The sequence below is a fragment of the Galeopterus variegatus genome, unplaced genomic scaffold, assembly GCF_000696425.1.
Source record: "Galeopterus variegatus unplaced genomic scaffold, G_variegatus-3.0.2 Scaffold115, whole genome shotgun sequence".
Classification (NCBI taxonomy): domain Eukaryota; kingdom Metazoa; phylum Chordata; class Mammalia; order Dermoptera; family Cynocephalidae; genus Galeopterus; species Galeopterus variegatus.
In genome coordinates, this window is record NW_007726226.1 from 828,434 (window position 1) to 855,521 (window position 27,088).

The window sequence follows — 27,088 nt, forward strand, 5'->3', positions numbered from 1 at the left end:
ATACTGTTCTCTCCATGTCACTGTTCCTTTACTTCCCATCCCTGCCTTCCCTGAGGACTCCTGTCTGTAGTTGGCTTAAAGAATTTCAGGTTTGGGGATTTCTGACTGAGTTGGAGGCACCAACTGGAAGCTGTGTGCCTGTGTGCTCAGGTGGCATGTGGTGCTGCCTCATGTGAGTCCAGGTGGATGTATGATGTAGACAGCAGTCTGGTACTGCACACTGCAGAGGGACAATGAGATTCCAATGTCTTCAGATCCAACTCTTCACATCTGGAACTAAGGGTTTCCCAAAACTGGGTTGGTTCCTTCATATCTGTCATGACAGCAGATGGCCGATGAGCCCAGTGCCTGATAGCAGTTCCCATCTTGGTAGGCCATATTATTCAGCAAGCTAGAAGTAGCAGCTGGGACTGACAGGAATGCTGACTAGCTGACACTGGGACACTGCCACAAATTGTTGTGGGCTTCTTTGGCAATGAGGCAGCAGGCTCTGCCATGTCTTGGTACAGGGGGAAAATGAGAGTTTCCAGTTTTCCCTTCAGTGAAAGGAAAAGAAGGTAAGGAGTCATACCTTTAGTTCTGGCTGACAGCTTAACTTTTGTATGATGGAGCTTATTCCTAGCTTGGAGACCTCAGAGGGTTGGGAAGTTAGAAGAAAACTTTATTTTTTATTATAGAATATCTCAAGTATTTGTAAAAGTAGACTAACAACCCCTTGTGTCCCCATTCCTAGCTTCAACGATTACCAACTTGTGGCCAGGAAAACTGGAATATTTGATGCTTTGAAATATAAAAATAGAGGACAACCTCACTAGTTTTCATAAAGTAATTTTGTCATTAGTTTCTTTGATTACCCCTTGAAAGGATTTAAGCAGTTGTTCTGATGCTCTGTTATTTTAGCCCTGCCTCTTGGGCTGGCTGGTAGCAAATATCCATTTTTCATTTTCAGGAGCATTAATGGGCTCTTGGTCTAGTGTGTGCTCAGGACAGCTCTACACACAGCCGAAGGAGGTGACTAGAAACAATTGCCTCCTGTCCCTGTACGGCTTTTTGTTTGTTTGTTTTTTCAAAAGATGACCGGTAAGGGGATCTTAACCCTTGACTTGGTGTTGTCAGCACCACGCTCTCCCAAGTGAACAACCGGCCATCCCTATATAGGGATCCGAACCCGTAGCCTTGGTGTTATCAGCACCGCACTCTCCCAAGTGAGCCATGGGCCAGGCCTGTGAGGCCAGGGTTCGATCCCTGTTATTGGCCAGCCGTCAAAAAACCCAAAAATCCTGTTGTTGTTAGTGAGCCCACCTCTTGTAGAATGTCCTTGAACACCAATTTACTAAGTCTCTAGTACACCAGTAGGTGGTGGTGCTATTAAGAATATAAATATGGTCTTTTCTTTCTAGAAAATCATGGTCTACTCATGGAGGCAGCAAGGGAAACAACAGATCATAGTATTTTAAGGAATGTGTCTCAGTCTTCAAGGCAATTCTAAAAGGAGATCGAAAATTATTTTGATCCACTGCAATACTGTTGAAATAAGAACATATACAATGTCACAATGTGATTACCTTAAAAATAAATTCTGGTATACTTTTTTTGGTGGGGGGAGGAAGACATCACATAACTTTAAAATTCTACATCTTAGCAGCAGGAGTCGAATGCAGGCCACCTTCCTCCCTTACACACTTCCTACTTTGAACGCTTTTAGGATTTTTCTATGGTCAAACATTTCCAAAAGGTTTGAATCTATCTTTTCTTCCAGATTTTGGAAGCAGAGAAGTAACAGTGATAGAAAAAAACTCCTTGGCCTAAGCAAACTCACACCTATGGAGATCCTTTCCTTTCCTTTCCAGAAGCACTGCTTGGCCAGTCACTGGAAACATGTAGTGTTGGCCTTGGTTGCCTTCCTATAAGATTTCAGTGTGGCGGAGGAAGAGGAGAAGGAAAAAGAGAGAAGGAAGGGGGAAGCCTAAGAAGCAAAACCTCTACATCCTGCAGCAATGGTAGTCCTGAGCATCTTCTCCTAATGAAGGGTGTTTAGGCAAACAAATTTACATTCTGTTCCTTGGAGGCACAAATAGTCTTTTAGGAATCTCAGCTCTGACCTTTGCTTAGTCTCAGCCATTGAGCTCAAAAGTCGTAATCTGACAAAGCAGTTCTCGAAATATATTCCAAGGCTCCCCAGGGGTTCCCAAGATCTTTCAGGTATCCATGAGGTCAAAACTATTTTCATAATCCTAAGGGGCTATTTGCTATTCACTGTCAGTTATCCTGAGTATGCAGTAGAATTTTCCAAAGACATGAATGTGTGATACCACGACAAACTGAGTATAGGAGATGTGAGAATCTTGCTGTCTTCTATCTAGACACATATAAAAGAGACTTGCAAAAATGTAAAATGTTGTCACTGTCTTTGTTTTGGACGATATTTTTCACGAAAGTAATGTTTATATTAACACGAAATGTTTGTTATTTACACGACCTAACTAAATATTTTAAAATATTTTTAATATGGTGAATATGAATAGCTAGAATCCACATAAATGGAAATGCTCTTTAAACTCTTTTCAAGAGTGTGAAGGCGTCCTGAAATCAGAAAGTTTGAGAACCACTGCTCTGGCATAATGCTGGCTGCATAGGAAGCACAGAACACTCACTGCCATATGGCTTTCAGCCAAGGTTTCTGCACATCTTGTATGATTTTTCACAGAGACCTTTTTGGGAAAATTGGATGACAAATTTCACATAAAATTAGCAAAGCAAAATTAACCACTTTCCCCCCTCTCTCCTTCCCCTTGTAAACTCCATGAATAATTATGTTTCAATCTGGGAGACAGATTTGGCACATCACAAAGAAGCACTGCATATCACTGCTCTATCAATATACTGTAAGGGACTTTTAGGAACAGATCAAAGTTCCAGCAAAGTCCTTAACATGTGGAGTGTGACAACTGCATGTCACAGAATTATACATGTAACTCATTCCCAAGAAGAAACAAGTACGTCGCTGCTTTTGACACTCAAACCAGAACTGAAAGCTTTTCACTAGCATCAACTGATGACCAGAAAAAAAAATCTATCTTTGAAGCCTCCAGGTTTACGTCGTCTAAAAGCATATGGTTTTGTTTTGGGATTCACATACCACTATTCTTGATGAAGCTATTTTAGTTGAAATTATTAAGATTAATGCTTGGTCAAAAGCACGGATTTCATAATTATCTCCACAAATGTGGAAGGGCCCAAGCCAGCTCATGAGATGGAGTTTCAGAATTTTAGTACATGATAGAACGGTCAACTCTTCAAGATAAATCTTCAAAGTGGCACCACAAATGTGGAAGGGCCCAAGCCAGCTCATGAGATGGTTTCAGAATTTTAGTACATGATAGAACGGTCAACTCTTCAAGATAAATCTTCAAAGTGGCAATGAAAACTTTGGACATATTTGTGGAATTCAGAATCAATAACCCTCCTTGAAACCAATATTACTCCTAAAATCAGAGGTATTCTGCTTTAGCTGTTACGGGAACAAAATTTACAACCTAGCCCAGACCATCACAGAAAGCCTTTATTACCACAGAGGAAATCGGGAAATGCTGGAGACCACGCATGGTAGCCTTGTTAGCATGTATGATTAGGGAGGGGGACGGCAGGCAGGAATCCCATCAGTCATGTCTGGGCAGTCTCCCAACAGATTTGTTCGGTTCAAGAACGGCTTTTGCTGGGCTTGTGTGTTTGTGTGGCTAAGGGAGGTCAGCCTTGATAAGCAGGCTTCCTCCTGAACAAAGGACAGCCAGAACCAGGGATAACAGCTGCACAGACACAACCTTAAAATGTAAATCAAATTAGGCTCATTACATGAGGAAGTACATTCCACCCTGATCATAAAACAAGAGGGAAAGGGGAGCACTAGGCTCTACTGGATAGCCTTTCTTTTGGATAAGATGCTTTTAAAAGTTAAACACTGCCAGGGCCTTTCCCCTTGCTAACAGCAAGCAGCACACAATTTCCAAGTCAGCTTTTAAAGTGATTGTTATCTTTGTTATCTGTTGTTATTTGGATTTTGAACGAAATTGATGGAGTAAGAGCCAGTAGAGGAATCCTGTTTGATCTGGAAATTTTCTGTGGAGAGCCCAAAAGGCCGGAGAACCAAGTTCCCAAGATCTTTTAGTTTACCTGCAATGTAAAAGCAAAAACTCAAATGAATAGAGGAACGAACAGAAGCAGGAAGGTTGATCTTGCCTTACTATCTGATTATATGATATAAACAGTATCTTTCTGCAGTTACAGAAATGCCTGCTTTTAATAATATGAAACCTTCCAGGAGAGTTCCCAGCCCCTATGCCCTACTCAACGACACTGTCACTTCAATGCCACCCACCCCCGAGACTGTGCTTGCACACATGAGAGTGAGGGAGTCCTGCTGGCTCCCTCTGGGAGATCAAAGCCTCCCTTCCAAACTGGCCACAACTACCACAGGGCACAGGCTTCTGGGGTGAGTGCTGGGAAGATCAGCTGCTGCTCACGGTGGGGCTGAAGGCTCCCCGCCAAGCCTCATCTGTGAGGGCAGAGGTCCACCCAACAAGTCTGTTGTCTATAAAACAGCAGCAGCCACTTGCTAAATTTAATTCAACTCAGCTAGTTTCTACTGAGCCTGGATTCAGACTCCAGAGTCTCCTACTGTTCTAAGCAGATCCTTAGCTTTGCAGCAAACTCATCATTTTTTGAGACACAGGATCTTGTTCACTTTCAGTGCCATCAACTAGTCCAGTTTCCTTCCCAAGTTTCAGGCTTTACATATTAATCACTTGGGTGATCTCATGTTCTAAAGTCAAAACACGATATATAACCAAGGATTCTTATGCAATAATTTTTAGATACTAGAGGGCCATGGAGTTTTTATGTCAAAAGCTGGAATTTCCAGGACATTTCAGAGATTTATAGGGATTTATGGGGCAAAGGATGGAATATTTAAAAGTAAGACTGTGTGGAAAATCTTGGCTGGGATGGGCAAATAAACAGTTTCAACCCTTCCAAACTGTTTTAATTTTTCTTGAAGGTCTTTTTCCAATGGAGATGAGAACAGGGGTAGATGAGAAGAGAAACCCCTAATCATCAGAGGCACAGGTTCCTTCCCACCTTCCCACGTGTTAGCAGCTTGTGTCACTTGGAGGCCTACCACCTTAGAGTAAAGCCCAGGTAAAGGACTTAAAGATGCATGATCTTTAAATTTTTTTTTTTTTTTTTGTCTTTTTTCGTGTCCGGCAACGGATCGCAACCCTCAGTGTTGCGCCCGTACCAGACCGGGACCGGCAACAGGATCGCAACCCTCGGCGTTGCGCCCGCACCTCACTCAGCCAGTGAGTGGGAACCGGTCTGTATGTGGGATCCGAACCCTCGGCGGGAGCGCCGCTGCGCTCCCAAGCAGCGCACTGCAGCAGTGCACCACTGGGCCGGCCCATGATCTTTAAATTTTAAAGGCCTTCCTAATAACTCATAGTGATAACTTTTGGTTTCAGTTCAGCCCACGGACACTCTCTGTGTTCAGAGAAAGGCCAACATGATCTTTAAATTTTAAAGGCCTTCCTAATAACTCACAGTGATAACTTTTGGTTTCAGTTCAGCCCACGGACACTCTCTGTGTTCAGAGAAAGGCCAACCCATTCTTGGACAAAACATTAATAGAGAAAGTGCCCAGAACTCGGCATGAAAATTCTCCAGGCAGGTTTCCCAAACTTAAACCCAGGACACGCATACTCAGTGCTGCTGTCTGGGGAGAATCAGTGGCACAAATCTTGGTTGTCTGCACACAGGAGCAGCACACACAGGCTAGAGCACAGCCCCAGGTAGATGGAAGACTGGAAGGGTATCACAAAAAGCAAAGACAAGACAGGGCATCCTCAGGAAAACTTGAGGTAGCAACCCTGACCCAGAACTTTGGCAGTCTGTCTGAGGGTTGAGAAAAGAGCACAGGGAGGAAAAAAACATTTAAAGAAGCCCAATAAAATGTCACTGCTGGGACTATCCTTGGCTCTTGTGACATGGATCGAAGGAACTAAGAATGAATCTCATATCAGACTCCAAGGAGGGCAGTTCCATCTTGGAGAAGCCTCTATTCAAGGGCCACTCTGGACTGTCAACTGGGCCACTACCTGGATGGAGGAGGGATCATTGTAAGCCCATCCATCCCAAGTGCCAGAAACACCATTTAAAGTACAAATTGTACATTTTACAAAGCATCTACTATGTGAGGCACTGGGATCTAAAGAATAAAAGTCATTTCAGCTTTTGAGATGCTCTAGTGCGGAGACAAACACAGAAGACTGAGGTATGCCCAGAGGAGGTGCTTGCAGACCTTGCGGGAGCTGAGGAAGCCTATTCAGGAGAGGCCACGTGCTGCAGTGCTCTGAAGGATGGTGAGCAGCTCTAGCATGATGGCGTGCCACCATGCTCCAGAGATGGCAGTGTCATCAGGCAGCAGTGGCCTGGCTTTAGGCTGCTGTGCGCTAAAGGAAGAGTTTTCTCAAGTGCAAGACAACTGTTACAAGCTAGGAGCACAAGTATTCAAATTGAAACTACAATCAGCAGTCATACAGTAATAAGTATTATACCAGATTCTGGGGGTGAATGACGAAGGGATCTCATATTCCTGTCAGGAAGCAAGTCATCTCAAAAGCATTTATTAAATAATGTGATATAAACTGAGAAAGAGACATGTAAACAGATTTCTAGCTTTCTTTCTCTGATTTCCTTTTCAACACTTCCACTCTTATGTCCAATTTGACATTTGGAGCAAAACTTCCCATTCCCTTTCTTGACTCTTGACTTATGTGAGCGGTCACCCCGGGTCCCCATCCCAATAAATGCCACCATCTTCCCTGAATTATCCTCTCAATTTATTTGGAGATGACATGTACTATTCCTATTTCATTAGTAGTTATCCATAAAACTGTAACAGCCATACTTCTCTAAGTCTAAAGTCAGTCAACATCTCCATCATCCTGTTAAATGATACACAGATATTAGGACATTTAGATTTTAACTCCGTGAGCAAGGGCCTTGTTTATTGCTCGTGGTGGATCCTAGCATCTTCACCAGGTTCTCAACAAATATTACTTGAGTGAGTGGAATACTAGAACCAGAATTTCTCATTGGCAGGTGGACTTCAGATGTGTAAACTCTAATTACTCAAACCAAAATTTATGTATCTATTATGTATGAGACAGTTAGTCATGGAATGTGGCAGCTTTGTCTTCCTGAGCCCAAATCATTTTTTTCCTTTTCTTTACTCAAAAGGAAGTTCAGTGTCTTTGTAAATGAAAATAAAAAGTACTCTCTTTTTGGACTGAAGTACCTCTCAAGTGTGAAATAAGATCCTTAGCAGGAAGATCTGTACACTTCACAATAATTTATTCCACAATAAATAAAAATATTTGGGCAGGAAAAACAAAAAACAAGGGGGGAAGGGATTAAAAAAAACAACAAAAAACCACCAAAGCATTCAAACTGCAGACAAGGGGTGAAAATAAAAAGTACTCTCTTTTTGGACTGAAGTACCTCTCAAGTGTGAAATAAGATCCTTAGCAGGAAGATCTGTACACTTCACAATAATTTATTCCACAATAAATAAAAATATTTGGGCAGGAAAAACAAAAAACAAGGGGGGAAGGGATTAAAAAAAACAACAAAAAACCACCAAAGCATTCAAACTGCAGACAAGGGGAAGAATTCTCTTTTGCAGGCCCTCACTTTGCCTCACTGGCTGAAGAACCTATCTGCCACAAGAAACCTTTAAACTTTTAGCTTGGTTGATTCTATGGCGTGGCAGTCATGAAAATGTGCTTTTCCAAATGCAGGGGACATAGTGGCTACACTCTGAAATCTATCAGCATGTTTGTGCCGGGGCCAGCTTCCCCATGGGCTGCTCCCAGCCAATGCCCGAGCATGGTAGAGACAGACCAGGAACTCCACTGATGGGCAACTTTGGCTCCACAATGGCTTTGCTGAAACTTTCTCAGCACTGCACTGCAGTGCATGACTCTTCCTCCCCACCCTCCCTTCCTCCTCCACAGGGGTCTGACAGCTCTGCCAGCCTCCTTCCACCTCCCACCACATTGTTCCTTGCAGGCGTTTCCCCAATAAATCTCTTGTACTTCTAATCCTATCTTGGCTTCTGTTTTTCAGAGGACCCAACCTAACAGATGCTATCGTTCTCTTTCCTTCTATTCCAATATCTCTTTTCTTTGTAACATTCCAAAAGAGTTTCACCAACTATCACTTCCACAATAGTAGAACAGAAAATGGGCAGTTCTGCTTGCTAAATGAGAATGTGTATGAATTATCTGGCAGACAGCAGACACCTAATAAAAATGCATGATTAAATAGTCTCCATGTTAGAGAAGACCTGAGGCCTCCTGACTTGAAGTAATTAAATCAACATGTACTAAGTGCCCGAGAGTGGCACCTTGCTCTATGAAGTGGGGCTGAGAAGATGTATGACATGGTCTGTACACCAAAATACGTTTAGAATGTGATGGGTAAGATAAGACATATGCATAAAAGCAAGTTCATATGTAGCTGAGATATAAAATGCTACGAGAGCCAGTGAGAGGAAGATTCTTTCCAGCTTTGGCAGGGAGGGGAGGAGAGGAGATCTGGCCACTCTTTGTGTCCAAGGGGGAGGGTGCTTCTCGCCAGGCTCCTGAGCCAGACCCAGGGGCCTGTGCTTCTTGTGCCACAGGAGTGCTACTGATGGCTTGAGAACTGAGCTTTCAGTATTAATAATCCTGTGACAAAGTAAAGAATGAACCAAAAGCAGAGAGCCTGGGGGTGGTTCTGACAGAAAGTTGGTACAACATTATGGGAAAGAGGCCATTTACTCACTGAACAAACATTTGAGTGTCTATGATGCTGGGTAAAGAGGCTCTGAAACCAGAGTGTAGCCAGTGGGAACATAAAGGAACAGAACAAAACAGTACAGTAGAATCAACAAGTTTCTGGTGTCTGAAATATTCACCTTTTGCTGTTTATAATGATAGCAGAGAAGCAGCAGCCTTTACTGGAGACCATGCTCCTAAATATACACACAATCACACACACACAAATTTTCCTGCCTGCTGTTTAGTCAGGTTGGGTGCTCAGAGATTAAAGCAGCTTTTTTGTACCCAAAATAAGATCATTTGCCAAACTAGCCTATCTGCCACTCTTTCCACTAGCCAAATTCTCTGCCTCTCCTATCTGAGCAGTAATCAATTAGGTTTCTTTGTTTCCACCTGGAGCAAATCTGACACCTTCACTCAGCCTCAATATGTCAACAAACCTCTAACTATTAGGATCTCATCTATCAGACCACATCCCATGGCAAAGAGAAGAGTCCAAAACTGCTTGTGCTCAGATAAGAATGTTTAGGACTAGAGATCAATGCTTGCCACTGGATCCAGTCCTGATAAATGTTAATTTCTCTGCCTCCAAGCAAAATTATATCACAATAATCCAATTCCTTCATTATGCACAATTTCTCTTCGGAGAAACTAACTGTACACTAGGCAGTAAACCCTGAGGATAACCAGGGATGCCACTTGTTTTCATGTCCTAAAGATCACTGGGTTTGGGTACAATGGAATAGCTCCTTTGGGACTTTCTCCTCTATTTAGAAGAACCAAATTACATACGATTGAATCCTAATAGTACATTTCTTGTTATGAGGCAGTAAACCAAGCCACACAATTAACTCGTTTTCCTCTGAGCAAAAGGCAAATCAAAAGCTAGCACAGCACAGAGAAGATAAAATTCACACCCCAATCAAATTCTTATAGTATTAGCTCTTGGGTGAAAGTGGAGGCCTAAATAAGCCTTACCAAGAACAGTCAAAGAAGAAGCTATTCTCTCGAGAAGGAGCAACTAGGAAATGAAAGAAACAAGCAGGGCACTGAAAATCTACTGACTGATATTCTCTACTGAAGGGACAACAGCAACAAGAAATTGGATTAGAGACATACTCATGTGGCCAGAGTGCAAATCTGCAAATACACAATCTGTAATGATGAATGCTAGGCACGAAGAGAAGTGTTTAAAAAAAAGACTGGATTTCTGTGCCCAGCAGTTTTAAGAGGGATAGTTACAATTCAATCTTTCTTGTGATCCTCAGTGAGGTATCTGATTCTAGGGCCCTCTACTACTTGCAGAGCAGAGAAGCACGTAATGCAGGCAGAGTCAGGAGAATGTGTCGAATTCTTGCAATGACAACAAACAAGTTACTTCTTTCTCCATATGTAGCTCTTGAATGGGGGCACACACACAAGACGGCATTCTTTTTTGTGGGGGGGCAGCTGGCTGGTATGGGGAACTGAACCCTTGACCTTGGTTTTACAAGGCTGTGCTCTAACCAACCGAGATAACCGGCCAGCCCTAAGATGGTATTCTTAATTCAGTTCACAAACGTTCCCTAGTGAGGTTGCTAGTGGCCAGAAGTGAACAACTGAGTGACTTCAGGAATCAGGAGACCAAGAATATGTTCCAAGAAGGTGGAGGGAGATAATGGCATGAGTGGAAAACCCGGGCTGGACAGTGAGCAAGGCCCATGTGTGTGCCAGAGCAGCTGGGGCAGGGAGGCAGTAGTAGGTGCTAGCGAAAGGAAGGCAGGGTTACCCGGGCAATGCCCTGCCCCACGTCGATGGTTTCTTTGGGGGAATAAATGAGTTTCGTGTAGCTGCTCTGGATATTCAAGGTGGAGACAGGAAACCAGCAGCTTCGGGTTAAGGCAGGAGGAAGAGCAGCATCTCACGGAATGGTTGGAACACAAGCCGTACATGCTATTAGGACAAATTCCCTCCCTCAGGACCTGGGCCAAGGGAAGCTAACTTGCTTTTGCAGCTGGTGATTGATATGCTTGATATTAAAAAAATAATAATAATTGTAAACACGTATCTCTAGTGATTAGAGGGATAAAGATGCTGGGCTGAGCTTCCTTTTATGTGAAAAGTAGCCCACATGGCCTATGCTACTTTTTGGCGAAAGTAGATGACTTTATCTTCTATCAAATAGTTCGATAAACTTGGATGACAGAGGATCAAGGAAGACCCACAAACACACACATACAAATGCTTAGCAATTCCACTTGTTTGAAAGATTTCTTGGCTAGGTCAGCGTACGGTATAAAACAATTTGCAAACAATGATGACAAATGTCTTTAGGACCTCATATTCTTTTCTGTTTGTAATCAAAGCTTATTCAGAGACGCTATATTAGTATCATCATCTGGCCTCCAAGCACACACTTCTTGCCCTCCCAGAGTAGCTGCCAAGAATGGCTCATGTCACCAGCTCCTGTGTACAGAACCAACCCCCAAGGTGCTCATCCTACAAGGTTACACAGCCACATTTCTCGAGGAGCTCCTGAATGCAGAGCAGTAGCACTGGGAATTTGTTCTCAGTATTCTACAGTTGAGCAGAGGAGCTTCAGGTAGTCTGAAAATATCTGATCAGTATTACTTTTAAATGTTTACTATTCACCTATTTATATGAGCAAAAATGTAATATTGTGAAATTGAAACACAAAAATAAAGGAGATATAGATACTTATAAATGCTGTGCCTGCCATCCAAAACCCTCTGACTTCAAATCTTTTTTTGGCAGCTGGCCGGTACAGGGATTGAACCTGGACCTTGGGGTTATCAGCATTCTTTTTTTTTTTTTTTAAAGATGACCAGTAAGGGGATCTTAACCCTTGACTTGGTGTTGTCAGCATCACGCTCTCCAAGTGAGCCAACCAGCCATCCCTATATAGGATCCAAACCCGTGGCCTTGGTGTTATCAGCACCACACTCTCCCAAGTGAGCCCCGGGCCGGCCCTCAGTATCACATTCTAACCAAATGAACTAACTGGCCAGTCCCCTGACTTCAAATCTTTATGTTCCTCAAACTCGCCTGACTTTTCTGATTATAAATGCTATACATTTTATTTTATAAATAATGCAAATAAAATACCACTTATTTTTTCCATATTGTGGTTTCACATAAGATTTTTTTTTTAAGGTCCCCCTCCCCCACTCCACACAAAGAGGTTCTACTGTTTTAAAAAATATGAAAACCACTAGATTAGAGTAAAAGCAAATAATAGCACATCAATTACCAATACTACCAGTTGCTCAAAAAGCTCTGAGCCTCCTGGGGTACTATGTGCAGGGCATCTGTTCCCCTCATCACACCATCAACCATACCACCCTTATGTCCTTTTAAACCTTATATTCCTTGGTTATTACAGCTGCAAGGCTAATCATCCCAGAGCAAAGGACAAAAGGAAACTCTCCAGCTGCTGACCCCTTTCCTCACATGATCTTCTCTGATCAGCACCGACTGTGCCACCATGACTAATGGCCACCCTGGGTCTCCTGTTCTAAAGATGATATCTATAAATGACAGGATAGGAAGGGAAGAGCAAATGTTGTTCTACCCATCAATAATTCCAACTAAGATTTTCCCCCTAAGGAATGGGGCACATAGCTTTCTAACAAAAAGGAAGTCAAGTAAGAGGAAAGAAAAAGCAAGTCAAAGAATATTGAACAAATCTCAAGAAAAGCCCATTTTGTTAAATAATTACATAACTTTGGAAATGCCAATAATAAACGGCGTTGAGGTGTTTTAAAAAAATCTTTTTTTTTTTGAAGATGACCGGTAAGGGGATCTTAACCCTTGATTTGGTGTTGTCAGCACCACGCTCTCCCAAGTGAGCCACGGGCCAGCCCCCTCCCCCCAAAAATCTTTAACTGCTAATCCTCCAGCAGAAGCCATCACTTCCACAGGAATTAGCACTAAAAATCATGCAGTCTACTGCAAAAACCTTGCTCAGAACTTCTAAGGAAGTTGATATTAATTTGTGCTCATAGTGTCTAGCCTCCAGAGATCTCACAGCATGTGAACCACAGTCACCTCCTCTGAAACAAGGAGGGAAGAACACCAAAAAGCTCTTGTGGGGCTAAAATTCCATGTAGAGAGGTGGGATAACATCTAGAAGCAATATATTTTATTCATGATGCTTATACTCATTAAGGAAAAAAGGAGTCTAGCCATTCAAACTACTGATGTGTAACAACACGTATTATTTACCAAGCAATGTAAGTTACTTAAGTCTAATGGGAGGTGAATTCATTATAAAAGTAACTGACAGAATGAATTCAATTTGAATATTTCAAATGAAGGGAATGATGTAAGTAAAACCCAAAGCCATGGAGACAGGAAACCTTGGCTCATTAGAATTTAGAGTGACAAGGACAGATGGAAGTTTGATTCCATCTGGAACTGACAATGGGCAGTAAGATTAAGTTTGCACTGGTCCTTTTATGGTTTTGGATTGGCTCAAAAAAATGGACGTAGAGACCAATACCTAAGAGAAATGTCCTTCACAAAGGACACTATGGGAATTCACAGTCATCTCTTTCAGCATGAAATCCAGCTCAGCTAAATGCAATTTTTTTTTTTTTTGGTAAGATAAAGCATTACTGTTAGTAGAATAGGTGAGAAAATAATCTCTTCCCTATTTTTTGAAGAAAGAATACCTCAAAAATAATTTTTCTGCTCAAACATGGTGTCAAGTTTAATTAACTACATAAATTAGGGAAATAGCCTTTTTTTTTTAAAAAAAAAAAAAAAAGGAAAAACTGGGTACGGTTCCAGAAATATCCTGAGTCTGAAGCAGCTTTCCTTGGAGTCTGAGTCTACCCAGTAGGGTCCAGAGGGCTCTGGAAAGTCGAAGTTAATGGCCTCCTTTCAATTGACTCTAGTATCAGAACGATCCTTTCAATTTTGGTATCAGAATGATCCTTTTGGAAATTTGTTCTTATTCTCTAGATACTGATGCCCAAAGGCCATAAATTACCAGGCCTAATTTATTTTAAGTGACTTTTCCTTTAGGCCCACATGATTACAATAATGAAATGTAATTCACATGAACAGATGTAGATTTAGAAAATAGTCATAAAGAAGAACACATAGCAGATCTCGACCAAGGAAATATCAGACAGTTATTAGCATAATGTGCTAGGTCTTTGTCCAGGAGCCCTCACAACTACAAAATGTTTTGGCACAGCCGCCTTAAAAAAAAAAAAAATGCTCTGGCAAATAAGAGAACTAAAACATGGGTCCAATGAATCCATTTGCCCTACCCACATCTCCAGTCTTTTATCTTCTTACTATTTACTCCTAATTCCTGCCCTCTGATGTATTCTACACTAAAATGACTCTCAGTGCCATTTTCAAAACAAAAATTCTCTTTATTCTGATATGCTATTGGCTGTAGTGACTGCATCTTAATTAACTTAAAATCTTAAGGGGTGATTACTCAATGAAGAAACCCAACTGTTTTTATGAAATTACCTGAAATAGAGATTGGTGGTATCCCAGGTTAAGAAGTGAATTATGTTTGCATAATTTTTTTTTTTTTTAAGACTAGTGAAGTGCAGTGGTGAGAAGGGGGGAAAGAGTAGAACAAAGATATGTTTGCATTCTTGAAGGCAGGAAAATTTTCATGAAAAACAAAATAGAGATTTGGTTTCCAAAAACACTGATACCCTCTCTAAACTATGATGCTCCTTTTGGGGTCAAAAACAGCTAAGAAGTCACGAGCCATGAGCTGGCCAGTTAGATTACTTGGTTAGAGTGTGGTGCCAGGCACCAAAATCAATCAATCAATAAGTCACAAGCCCCATGGTATCATTGCTGATAGCCAAGAAAGGGTCCCAAAGCTAATTCTAACTGTTATGTTTCTCTCTATTGAATAAAAGTAACGATGTCCCCCACCCTAGTTTCCTAGCTGTTTATGGTCAAGAGAAAGTAAGGGAAATTAAACGTACCCAACATCTCTTCTTTTAGCTTTTCATTACGTTCTTCAATTTGCTTAGGTAATCTCTGGGGGAAAAAGAGAAGAAACAACAGTTGGTGAAAAATCCTTTGCCTTTATTTTGAATTTGAGAAACATTAAAAACCTAATGTGACAAGAGGATTGGGTTAAGTATAAATATATGATCCCCTTAAAGGAAAAGCCAAGTGTTTAGGTTTGTGAGTGAGCTGCTGTATTCCCAGTTCTTAACAGAGAGCTTAGACCAATGCAGGACCTTAATACAAATGTGGAGAATAAATACACACAGAAAAAAATGTCTGATACATACCAGATGTTTTCAGTGGTACATTCAGGTGGTAGAATTATGGGTGATGTTTATATTTAAAGTTTTTTTTTGCTCATTTGTATTTTCTTTTCTTTTTCTTTTATTTTTTGGCAGCTAGCTGGTACAGGGATCCAAACCCTTAACCTTGGTGTTATCAGCACCATGCCCTAACCAAGTGAGCTGACCGACCAACCATTCATGTATATTTTTTAACTTGAAATCTCTTCTTTATACAATCTAATTTGAGAAAGGGTAGATCAATCTTGGATGTTCTTAGATGATCATTTAGCTCAGGGTTTCTCAACCCTGACATTTTGGACTGGATCATTCTTTGTTGTGTGGGCTGTCCTGTGCTTTGTAAGATGTTTGGCAGCATCTCTCGCCTTTACCCACTAGATGCCAATAGTACCCTCTCAGTCATGACAATCAAAATGTCTCCAGACACTGCCAATGTCCTTCGGAACCAAAATTGCCTGGTAGAAAACCAGTGATCTAGAGTAGTCTTTCATGGGGGCCGGCCTGTGGCTTACTCGGGAGAGTGCGGTGCTGATAACACCAAGGCCACGGGTTCGGATCCCATATAGGGATGGCCGGTTAGCTCACTGGGTGAGTGTGGTGCTGACAACAACAAGTCAAGGGTTAAGATCCCCTTACCGGTCATCTTTTAAATAAAAAAATAAATAAATAGAGTAGTCTTTCATGGCCACTTTTAGCTTTGTAATTGGCCCCAAGTACTCTGGGATTCCAGTAATAACTCATTTTTTAAAATTCAAAGTGACAAATTCTTTCTGCATATAACAACTACCATAAAGGGCTTCCTTTCACAGAAGACTTAAAACTAATTTAACAAGGATCAAGGCAACCAAGAATTTACCCAAGATTTTATGAACTCTATTCCCTTTCCTCACGTCAAATTTAAGTTAATCCTACCACCATTTAGAGATATGTTAAGAAGTCTAAGTTAGATTAAAATTGGTTTCAAATTGCTTACTTAATTTAATTATCCAAACCAACCTGTCTCCCACTACTTAATTTCTAGATAAATAAAAGTTATGTTATTATTGAAGGAATTCACCTCATGCGTGAAAAGAAAAAATCACCTCAGATATTAATGCAGGGAAACCAGTCAACATTCTCAGGTTTGCTCTGTGGAAAAATAGTCCCATGAAATAAGTGGGAAATCCTACACAGAAGGGATTCAAAAGCCCTCAGGAGTCAGAGAGGAAAGGTAAGTAAGAACAGGAGTTGGTGGAGGGCAATGGTGAGGTCAATGGTAGAACTAGAGAGCTCCAGCTGAATGCCAACATGCAGGAGTTCAAGAAGGACCACATCTTCCAATTTTCAAGAGGAGTCAGATCTAGATTTTTATACAGTAAAATCTTCCGATTTTTAAATGTTAGCAAGTGGCCCTCAATTTGGAAAAAAAGTCTGACTTAATAAAACATGTCTGTAGCCTTCCTCTGCCTGCCTGTTGGTCTGCAGTCTCTCCTGCCTACTAGGGATTTATGACAGACCTCCCCATCCTAATGGCTCTCTGAGAAGTCTGGCGTGAAGAAACCTGTTTAACTTGTGAAAGCCTGTGTTTCTCAAACTTACTCAAATATCCGTTATTTTTAGGCAGTGACTTGTACACATCCAACTCTGTAGCCCCTGCTGTAGAGAAAATGCTGCTCTATGAATTAATGATAATCAAGGAGTGATGGTAATGGTGAAAGCACAAATCTGGAGTTATTTTTAAAGAGGGGAAATCAATAACATTTAGCTAAATTATAACTGAGATAAAAATAATTATGAGGTTTAAAAGCAGAAGGATTTGTAGTACCAGGGACAAGAATAACAGCCATCTTAAGAAAGATAAGAAGGTCAGTTTAGGATATATTCAATTGGAAATGTGCTGGGCATATGACAAAAGACTGGAAACTTGGTGACTAAATAAGGAAAACGATGGATAGAAATTAGTTTATCACCTATAATATTAAGAATCACTTTGGATTCAATGGACAGAATTTCCCTAGTCCAACAATGAAATATAGCTGTTGTCAATCCTAACATTAAAGGTTTACATATGCCACATTTAGAATGGTACATGGTCACAGTGGGTTTGTGGCCACCACTTCAAATATCTATCTCCCACTTATTTTGATAAGTTCTTCAAAAGCATACAAACAGAATTTAGTTGTGTACCAAAGGATTATTTAAGACTCATTCAGTAGCAACACAAGGAATAGAAGAAAAAATATTTTTAAAAATTTAGGTCTTTACCATACAAGCTTCTCTTGCTTGATGTATTGATGGATCCTTTTCTAATATAGATTTATAGTCTTCCAGGGCTTCATCTAGCTTGTCCGTTTTCTCGTACAACTCTGCTCTCCTCAATATTGCCCTAATATAGGTGGGGTTTAACTGAATTGCTGTAAAAAGAGAAGAAATAATTGGTTTTTTGGTTGAAAGGAGTATGTAAACATTTCTTTATTCTGCTATATATATATATTTATTTATATATCTATTTTAGTTGTAAAAGTACTAATAATACGAGGTGAATTTGAGAAAATTGATGGATACATAATACAAAAATTAGTAATTTGCCCTCATATGAATATAGATAAGTATAAATAGAAAATCATTTCTGCTATAATTTGAAATAAATCCATTAAAAACTTAGAAATAAACACGGAGGGACTAAACTACAAGGTTTTTGATGGATAAAAAACAGGAGCTAAACAAATGGAACTTTATGTCACTTGAGAAGAAATAATTGTTACCACAAAGAAAAAGGACCTATATATCTTTGGCTATATGAAATTCCTTCATCAACTAGCCGCCAAGGGTATGAAAGGAAGTCATTTGTCAAAGGCTATACGTGAGGTCAGCAAACTTTTTCTGTAAAGGGCAAATAGTAAAGATCTTAGGCTTTGTGGGCCAGACACACCATCTCTGTCACAACTTCTTAAATATGCTGCTGTTGCATGAAAACAGGCATAGACAATATGTAAACAAATAAGGGTGGCTGTGTTCCAATAAAACTTTATTTATAGACACTGAAATCTGAGTTTCACATTTTCACATATCACGAAATATACTTTTCTTCTGATTTCCAACCACTTTAAAATGTAAAAACCATTCTAAGCTTGCAGGCTGTACAAAAACAGGTGGAAGGCTAGATTTGGCTTATGGCTATAGCTTGTGGAACCCTGGTCTATACCCCAATTCTTGGTTTTTGCCTACTTGTTCTTTACCTAGTCCACAACAAGCCAGAATACACAGCTCAAGTGCATGATGAAAAAGAGAGAATTTGAAGGTATAAATTAAAGAGTTGAGTGAAGATAGTCTAGTGGCAGACTCTATCATTCTCTTTTTCTAGGCCTCAACTACCAAAGTTACATTTCTAGTTAAACTCTCACTGTTCCTTCACACTACTGCTCTAGAAGCATTAGGTCATTGGTGCATACTATTATTTCCCCTATCCAGCAACAACGGACCTTCTAATCATTCTCTGCTGTGCTTTGGTTCAAGCACACTGCATTTCTCCTATTCTCTTCCGAGTTGTTTCTTTTTCTATTAGGAAGCAATATCCTGGCTCTAGAACTTTTTTCTCTTCACCTAATATACCCTTAATTTTTATTCATTCAAGCTTTCAGTAAACATTTATTTAGTACCTAATATATGTTTCTAATGTAGTATATCTCTGGGCTATAGTGGTAAACAACACAGACAAGGTCCTTGTTCTCATGAAGTTTTGTGCTATTCTAGGGGGCATGTGGCAGCATACAGGTAAACAATTTCAGATAGTCATGGTGTGATAATGAAAAATAAAACAATGCACTGTAAATGTAATTGAACAGGCAAATGAAGTAACTTCAGAAAGTAGTCAGAGAAAATGAAGAGGGAGTATTTGTGGGAGGCACCATTTGATAGGCTAAATAGTGTACCAGGAAGAGGAAATAACAAGAGTAGTCTCTAAAGCAAGAAAAACCTTGGCATGTTAGTGACTAGGTTGGGGGCTGGAGAAGAGATGAGATTAAAGATACAAGCAAGAACAAAATCATGGAGGGCCTTCTTTGCCGGGGAAAGGAGTTTGGACTGTTTCCTAAGTATACCATTGGAAGGATTTCAAGCAAGCTTAAGACGTAATCTGACTTACATTTTTAAAGGATTGCTTTAAAAATCCTAAGGTGACACCCTAAGGTGACCAGCATTAAATATTATTTCATATGACTAGCAGTAAGGAGCTCCAATATGACCTCAGGAACAAGCTGTTAAGTTCTTTGCCAAGGTTCATGAACCGAGAGAGGGAGAGACGGAGTGAGTGAGTGTGTGTGTGTGTGGGGGGTGTCTTAATACAAATAATCTATATTATCACACCAATGTATTTTGCCAATGGGTACATGCATGTGTCCATAATGACTGAGTCTAGGCACATGAATATTAGTTTAAGCAAATCCAAAACCAAATCTGGAAAATACTTTCCTTCCTTTCCCCTCATGTTCTTGGCAAGGCTCCTACACTTAGGGTTACAGCTGGAAATGAACTGTTTCCTAGGGTATACCCAGCTAATCAAGCTTACAAGGCATTTTCTCACCATTTGGTTACAGAGAAAGGAGGTCTGCTGTAGATAACATACAGTTAAAAAATAATAATAAAATAAAAATAAAAACAAAAAAGAAAGGACATTTGAAAATCAGCTGCTTCTTCCTAATTTAAGCTCTTCAAACCTACACATCTCACACAGAGGAAATAAGTTAAATACCTTCTTCCAAACAAAACAGTACATTCAGGAAGTTCCAGTCCAAGATGATGATAAATTGGAGTGGTCTGCTAGATTTTAACATAGTAACAGTTTCATTCAGATAAGGAATACTAAGTATAAAGTAAAGAAAGCCAGTAGAGAGGGTGCCAAATTAATGAATGAAAGGAAAAAAAATAGAAGACAGAATTTATGCTTAATGTGAGAAGTAAACTAGGTAACATATAAGGTTCTTTCCAACTCTATGATTCTCTCAGAAAATATTATCCAAAGAAGGGAAACTAAAAAATACAAAATACAAAAATAGTATTTAGCTAGAAAAACTCATGAGACTAACATGATGCAAGGAAGAGTGATTATGTGTGCTCTCCACATCAGGTTGGTTAGAAAGGCAAGACAACTGTTAGCCTATCAGGAAATTTTTGGAAAAAAAAAAAAAAATAGCGATCCTATGTCTGGGCATATCTCTATAAAAGTTGGTGGGATGAAAAGGCCTTAATGGAATTCAGATATTACAGAGCAAAGGCTTGCTCTATTGTATAGAACCTAAAAGGGTAATTAAAATGCCAGGAAGTAGGTTTGGAAGAATTATTACATCTCAAGAGACCACCAATTCACTAACAGAAACAGTCCCTCACCCCAGCCGCCTCCCATCCCCAAACACACAGATCCAAATGCCCTAATATCAGCTAACATCTTTAGTTTGAATCTCAAACGAAAGTAATTTGGAAACTACAATAAGTAGATTCTGTTCCATGAATTCTGTTGCCAAGGTAGCTTTGACTTTTTCTTCACATGTTTACTAATATAAGAGAAACAGACTGAACTATCCATTCAAGAGCATGCTTACTCTAAGATGACTACTACACAGTATCTGAAAATACTGAACCATAAAGCTTCTTCTGTAAAGGCCCTAGAAAAAGGGAACACGCCCCTGTATCTGTCTGTCTAGCTAAGGTAATGCTCTTGTACGTTAACATGTAGTAACACACAAAAAAGTTGTACCTTTGCTGCAGTCACTGATGGCCATCTCTTTCTTGTCCTAAAAGGAAATACAACATTAATATGTGTCATCCTAGTTTTATCTTAATGGCTCAAAGGTTCAATGACATGATCTGGTCATTAATAACTGCTTATGGAGATACAGAATATTTTTCAAAGAAATCACAAGAAAATATGCACAGTACTTTGAAGATAAAATTCACAATTAACATGGGCATGGCTATGGCCTGGAAAGCCTCCTGGTAACAAATTATTCAAATAGCTTCTTTCTTAATTGTTTAATTGACCTATTACATTTGGAAGACACTTTACATTAGAATGCTGACAATGAGAAATCTTTGTGATCAATAAACAGGGCAAATGACTAATACATGAATAATGAAATTAAATACCATCCTTTTTGGCTAGCTGTTATACTACCACACCCAAAGTGGTATCTTCCAGAAAGTATACAGATGGTCCACCTATAGACACACAGTGTGGCTTGTCATGGAGTTTCAGTAATAAGCTTTAATTATCCACTGACAAAACAAAAATATATAACAATTCACCAAATAAAATATCTAACCAATTTAACTTGCTTAATCTAGGAGCATGGCATAGTGGAAAGAACACTGGATGTCAAAAGAACTAGATTCTGGTCCCAGCTCTTACACTAACCTTCTGTTTAATACTGGCCATGCTGCTTTCCTTCTCTAGGGCTTAGTTCCTCATCTAAAATATAAGAAGGCTGGACTGAATGCTATATAAGATGTCTTCCAGCTCTAAAATGTCTGTTTTTCCTATATTAGAAGTTTTGTGCAATATTACAGAAATGTTCAAATAAATATTCAATACTCTTATAATGCCCACTGTAGCAAATACTAAATAATTTGCACAAAATTTTAGAGCAGTGTTTATTAAATTGTGTTTCAGGATTCAATCAAAAGCAGTTCCAGAATGGGGCCTGCTTAATGAGTGTGATGTTATCCTTTTAGGGTGATGGAAAAGTTCTGGAACTAGACGGAGGTGATGATCACATTGTGAATGTACTTAATGCCACTGAATTATACACTTTTAAATAGTTAAAATGATCAATTTTATGTTATGTGTATTTTATCATAATAAAACAAAAAGGTTCCAAGGTTATCTGGGAAACACTAACTATATTCTATTTCTTCCATTATTCATCATACTAATTCACATATTAAGAGCACTAAGAAATCCTGCAGTAAATCTGTATAACTTCGTGTAAGTCAGTATTTCTTCAACTTATTACATTTCCATAAATCAAAGAGACACAATTTCATAAAGTTTCTGGAATAGAAAATCTTTACAATTTATGTGTGCAACTGTTGTACTGGTATTCTTTGTGCCCCTAGAAACTATTATTAAGTTGCAGTGATTCTTATTAATTGGTCTCTTCAAATCAAGGAATTATGGTATTTTACTGCAGAATCCTTTCTTTGAGGCTTATAATCTAACACCTCAGGGACCCAGGTGTTGTCTGCCAGTAGTCTCTAAAGTAGGGTGTGTGGAAAAAAATCAGACCTTAATTACCATCCTTTCATAATTTTCATAAATAGATATCTATCACATGTATATAATAAATAATGTACATAATATGTAAGAACAGTAGTTTAAAAATCTAAAACCTATTCTTTTAGGGCTTTGTCTGTTCTTCTGTAGCTAGCTAGACCTAGCGCTGAAACTCTGCTCTAACTCCAGATTGCTTTTCCTGTTTCCAGACATGAAATGTGAAGTTTGGCCAGGGGCACTTAGTCAGGGATGCTGAGCCTGCAAACCCACCTTTTAGAAATTCTTAATTTCTTTAAAGTAATTAAATCATCATTTCATTAAAAAACTCAGAATATGCTCCTTAAATTGTGTCAGGGTACTAATCCTGGAAGTTTTCAAGTCTCTAATTTTAGAGTCTTCTTGAAGTAGTAAGAACACATCTTAAAATAACAAGCAGAAAACTCCACTAACAAACTATCCTTTGCGCAGGAAACAGTCACAGAGCAATACTCTTTTGAGTTCTCCTCAGATGTGATACACAAAAGACTAGCAAGACCACACATTTTCCTAATTCAAGAACTAGTCTATTATGCTAGCAAACCTAGAAATATCAGTAAGTTGGGCAATTGTGGAAAGAATCCCAAATCCCACGAGCCAACTGGGTATGGAGCATTTTCTCTGACACTGAATGTATCCTGGATCCCATTGCACAATGATAATGTCCTGTCTGACAATGTGGCAAGATGGAGGAGCAAATGCAGAAGATAAAAATTTTCCAGCTAAGTGTAAAACTGTTAGGTGTGAATTCTGATCACTAGTACAATCCTTTAATTAATATTGTTTTAAATAAACTTAAAACAATTGTTTTATTTTCCCTAACACAAAATGTTGGTTCATATACTCTGTAAAATTACTTCTTTTCCCATGCCACGTGAAACACTCCCAAAATACTTCATCTTGAAGATGGAATCCAATAATAAAATATACATGTTCTGGTTAAAAATAAAATAAAATAAAATAAAAACCTTCCTGTATGTCCAAACATTCACGACACACACTTCTCCCTATCCTGGAACCTTCTGGGGGAAAACAAAACAAAACAAAACCTGGAAACCAAAAGTGACTTTGGTAGAGGAACTAGAGTTTTAGGCCATATCGAAGAGAAGGTGATGTAGATAGCTGATCTAAATAAATAAATAAATAACCACTTCACACAATCTCGAGCCAGCTTCATAGTTGCTTAAAGGTATGTTAAACACCTACCCTTTGCACTCTTGATATAAGTAGCCATAGTTCAACAAATGGCATTGTTTTTTTTAAAAAAACTCTCATCATTTCAATCCAGTGAGACTTATTATCTCTCGAGCCAGCTTCATAGTTGCTTAAAGGTATGTTAAACACCTACCCTTTGCACTCTTGATATAAGTAGCCATAGTTAAACAAATGGCATTGTTTTTTTTAAAAAAACTCTCATCATTTCAATCCAGTGAGACTTATTATGTTAGCAACAATCAGACAGATCAGCAACAAATCTAACTATTAATACCAATAAGGTATAACAAATATATTTAGACTCTCATCTACTCTACATTCACCCTGCTATAATAGGTTCTTAATCCTTTGGAAATGCAAAAAGCTTCTGAATTTTCCCTGACACCTGCTTTGCATTTAAGGGCACCTTTCATCCCAACTGTTGGACATCTCTCCTTGTGTCCATACTTTTAACAGAAAAATCAGAATTTTAGGAATAAACATCTTTAAGTCTAAAGTTTTTTATCAGTTTTTCCCTGTGTCTTTGAGTCTTTATCTAGAATTCCAGAGGCCTAAAATAAGCAGCTGTAGCTATTCTAGGACATGTGCTACTTGGCTCCTTGCTTCATTAACCTGTCCCAGTTTAGTGGAAACTCTGCCAGCCTTCCTTTCATGAAAAGTATTTACTCAGCTACTTTAATGGGGAATGTTAACAATAATATGATTCAAATTTGTCAAAATATTTTTCTATCCTCTTTGTGCCCTTTACATCAGGGAAATATATGGGCAGGGAAAGGGAGACAGCAACTGTAAGCCCCTATGCTAGTTATTGGAGAGAAACTACCCTATGAAAACACGGCAAATCCATGTGCTTCTTAAAAAGAAAAGATCGCAGATTCATACCTGTTTCATCCTTGCAGCAGCTCTATTTGAAAACAGAATAGACCTGTCTTTTTGGAAGTAAGATGGGCACATCTGAAGGGCTTGACTATAAGAACTTTCAGCTTCTATATAATCTGAGGATGATAAGGTAAAGAGTGAGTGGTCATTATGATTTTATTCCTGATATTACTGTGTTCTATAGGATCTCAGAATGAATAGCTTTGCATTCATAGGATAAAGGTTTCAAATAAAAAAACAGTAACAGTCTACAAAGTTTTGGGCAGTAAAACTCATCTCCCCCATTCCTCTCTCTTTAAAGAAACAGTACTTGCTTGTGCCAATCTCACAAGGTATGCTTGGTGAATTGACAGCTGAACACATTGGCAGTGGAGAGGCCTCAATGCTCAAGAATCCTAGCATGCCCTAGATGGTCAACTTTCATTTGGCTGCAATTTAGAAAAGAGTTTTCAAAATGGGTTAGGGAACTGGACAGATGAAAGAGACTAAAGTCTGGGATCCATGGCCTGGGATGAAAAAAAAATTCTATGTATATGTTTTGTGCTTTCATACCGTCAACCTGGCAAAAACTGTACCCATAAAATGTCTTTTCAAACAATGTAAAAATCAATATTTAACTAAAGACATTAAGAGAGAAAATGGTGATAAATTTATATATTCACTATTATGTGCAGAACTATGGTGAGGATACTAGGAGAAAATTGCTTATTCATTCCTTTCTCAGGTTTGAAATATTTAATACAGACTGAGCATCCTTAATCAGAAAATTCTAAACCCTAAATCCAAAACTTTTGGAGTTCCAACATGACACTCAAAGAAAATGCTCATTGGAGCATTTCAGATTTCAGATTTTCAAATTAGGGATGGGATGCTTAACTAGTTAGGTATCTGTAAACATTCCAAACCCCCAAAAACCCAAAATCCAAAACTTTTTGTCCCAAGCATTTAAGATAAGGAATACTCAACCTATACTAACGTACAAAGAGATATGCTTCCAAAATTAGAACCATTAGTTCTATAAGAATGAAAGAAATGATGATTACTAAATCAAGATACAAGAAAAAAAACTTTTAAATGAAAATAACTAGTGGAAACTAGTTAACACTTCTAGATTTCTAAAGCATAAACACTTTGATATGTGACAGAAGGCTGTTATAGAATCAAATAGTTTCCCAAATTATTGAATGAAACCCAACTTATTCCTAAGCAATGTAGAAAATACAGAAGGACATGAAGAACATTGCTCTAGTTAAGCCATCCAAATAAAAAGGCATCTGAAAGGGCAACCAAGGAACAAGCAAAGTACTTCCCTAGGCCATGCTGGCGCAGCCAGTTCCATTTTCACAGCACCATAGCGAGTGAGAAATGGGGACCCTGCTTTTACAGTAATACAGCAAACAGCTTTTTCACATTCAAGGTTTAGTGTTTTCCAGAGCAAGAACTGAAGAGTTTTACCCGATTTCTGGATTAATAGATAGTGGATTACAGAAAAGAATAACTATGTCTGTGCCAAGAGACACATGATAGCTGGTCACTGTCAGCTGAGAATGATTTGGACCTGCTAAAATAACAAAATTCCAAGGTGTTGGCAAACAGCACTGTATTGTGGGCAGTTTAGGTCTGCTAGTTGTTTCCAAATGTTCTTCGGTGTTTCTTCAGACTCTAAAACAGGATGAGGAGTCAAGATGACCAGACATCAGTGCTATAAGTTATCTTACCTCCTTTCTTAAACTGTTCATTTCCTTCCTCCTTTAGTCTAGTGCTCTCTTCTCTTCTTTTCTGAAAAAGATCAGAAAATTACATAATTTATCACATTATTATAAGTGAAAAAGGTCAGCTTTCTTTACACACAAGTCAATTTAATAGGCAGCAACTGGACTTTTGAGGACTAGTTTTACCTAAATCTCTAACAGTGACACAGAAAAACACATGAGCATCTGGCTAACCATCAGTTGCACTCTTTATGTTATTTAAAACACTAACCCTAGGTTTTGTTGACATGTCCTCTGCTTGCTATGTTTCTATCATTTGCATAGAATGATAATCCAGGTATCATTTAGTTTCTTTTTTTTTTCATTAAATTTTTATTTTGTCAATATACAATGTATATGATTATTATGGCCCATCATCGACACCTCCCTCCCTCCTCCCTCTCTCCCCTCCCCCCCAAGAATGTCCTTTCCGTTTGCTTGTTGTAACAACTTCAAAAAGGTGCAGTTGTTATATCTTCTTCCCCCCCCTCCCGGTTTTTTTTGTGTGTGTATGTGGGTGAATTAATTTGTTTATTTTTTAGCTCCCACCAATGAGTGAGAACATGTGGTATTTCTTTTTCTCTGCCTGACTCGTTTCACTCAATATTATTCTCTCAAGGTCCATCCATGTTGTTGCAAATGGCAGTATTTCATTCGTTTTTATAGCTGAGTAATATTCCATTGTGTAGATATACCACATTTTCCATATCCACTCATCCAATGAGGGACATTTGGGCTGGTTCCAACTCTCGGCTATTGTAAAGAGTGCGGCAATCATTGTTTCAACCAGTC

General features: G+C 39.1%; 1 protein-coding gene across 1 annotated transcript in view; it reads right to left on the reverse strand.

Moving 5' to 3' along the window:
• Positions 1-3,540: 3,540 nt before the first annotated feature.
• Positions 3,541-27,088, reverse strand: part of TTC1 (tetratricopeptide repeat domain 1) — a 47,194-nt gene continuing 23,646 nt past the window's right edge. The window contains exons 3-8 of the mRNA XM_008587173.1: positions 26,264-26,324; positions 24,549-24,661; positions 20,901-20,937; positions 17,414-17,562; positions 14,840-14,894; positions 3,541-4,170 (exon numbers count right to left, since the gene is read on the reverse strand). Of these exons, the coding sequence (XP_008585395.1) occupies positions 4,037-4,170; positions 14,840-14,894; positions 17,414-17,562; positions 20,901-20,937; positions 24,549-24,661; positions 26,264-26,324 (549 nt within the window). The 3' untranslated portion in view covers positions 3,541-4,036. The remainder of the gene's footprint in view (positions 4,171-14,839; positions 14,895-17,413; positions 17,563-20,900; positions 20,938-24,548; positions 24,662-26,263; positions 26,325-27,088) is intronic.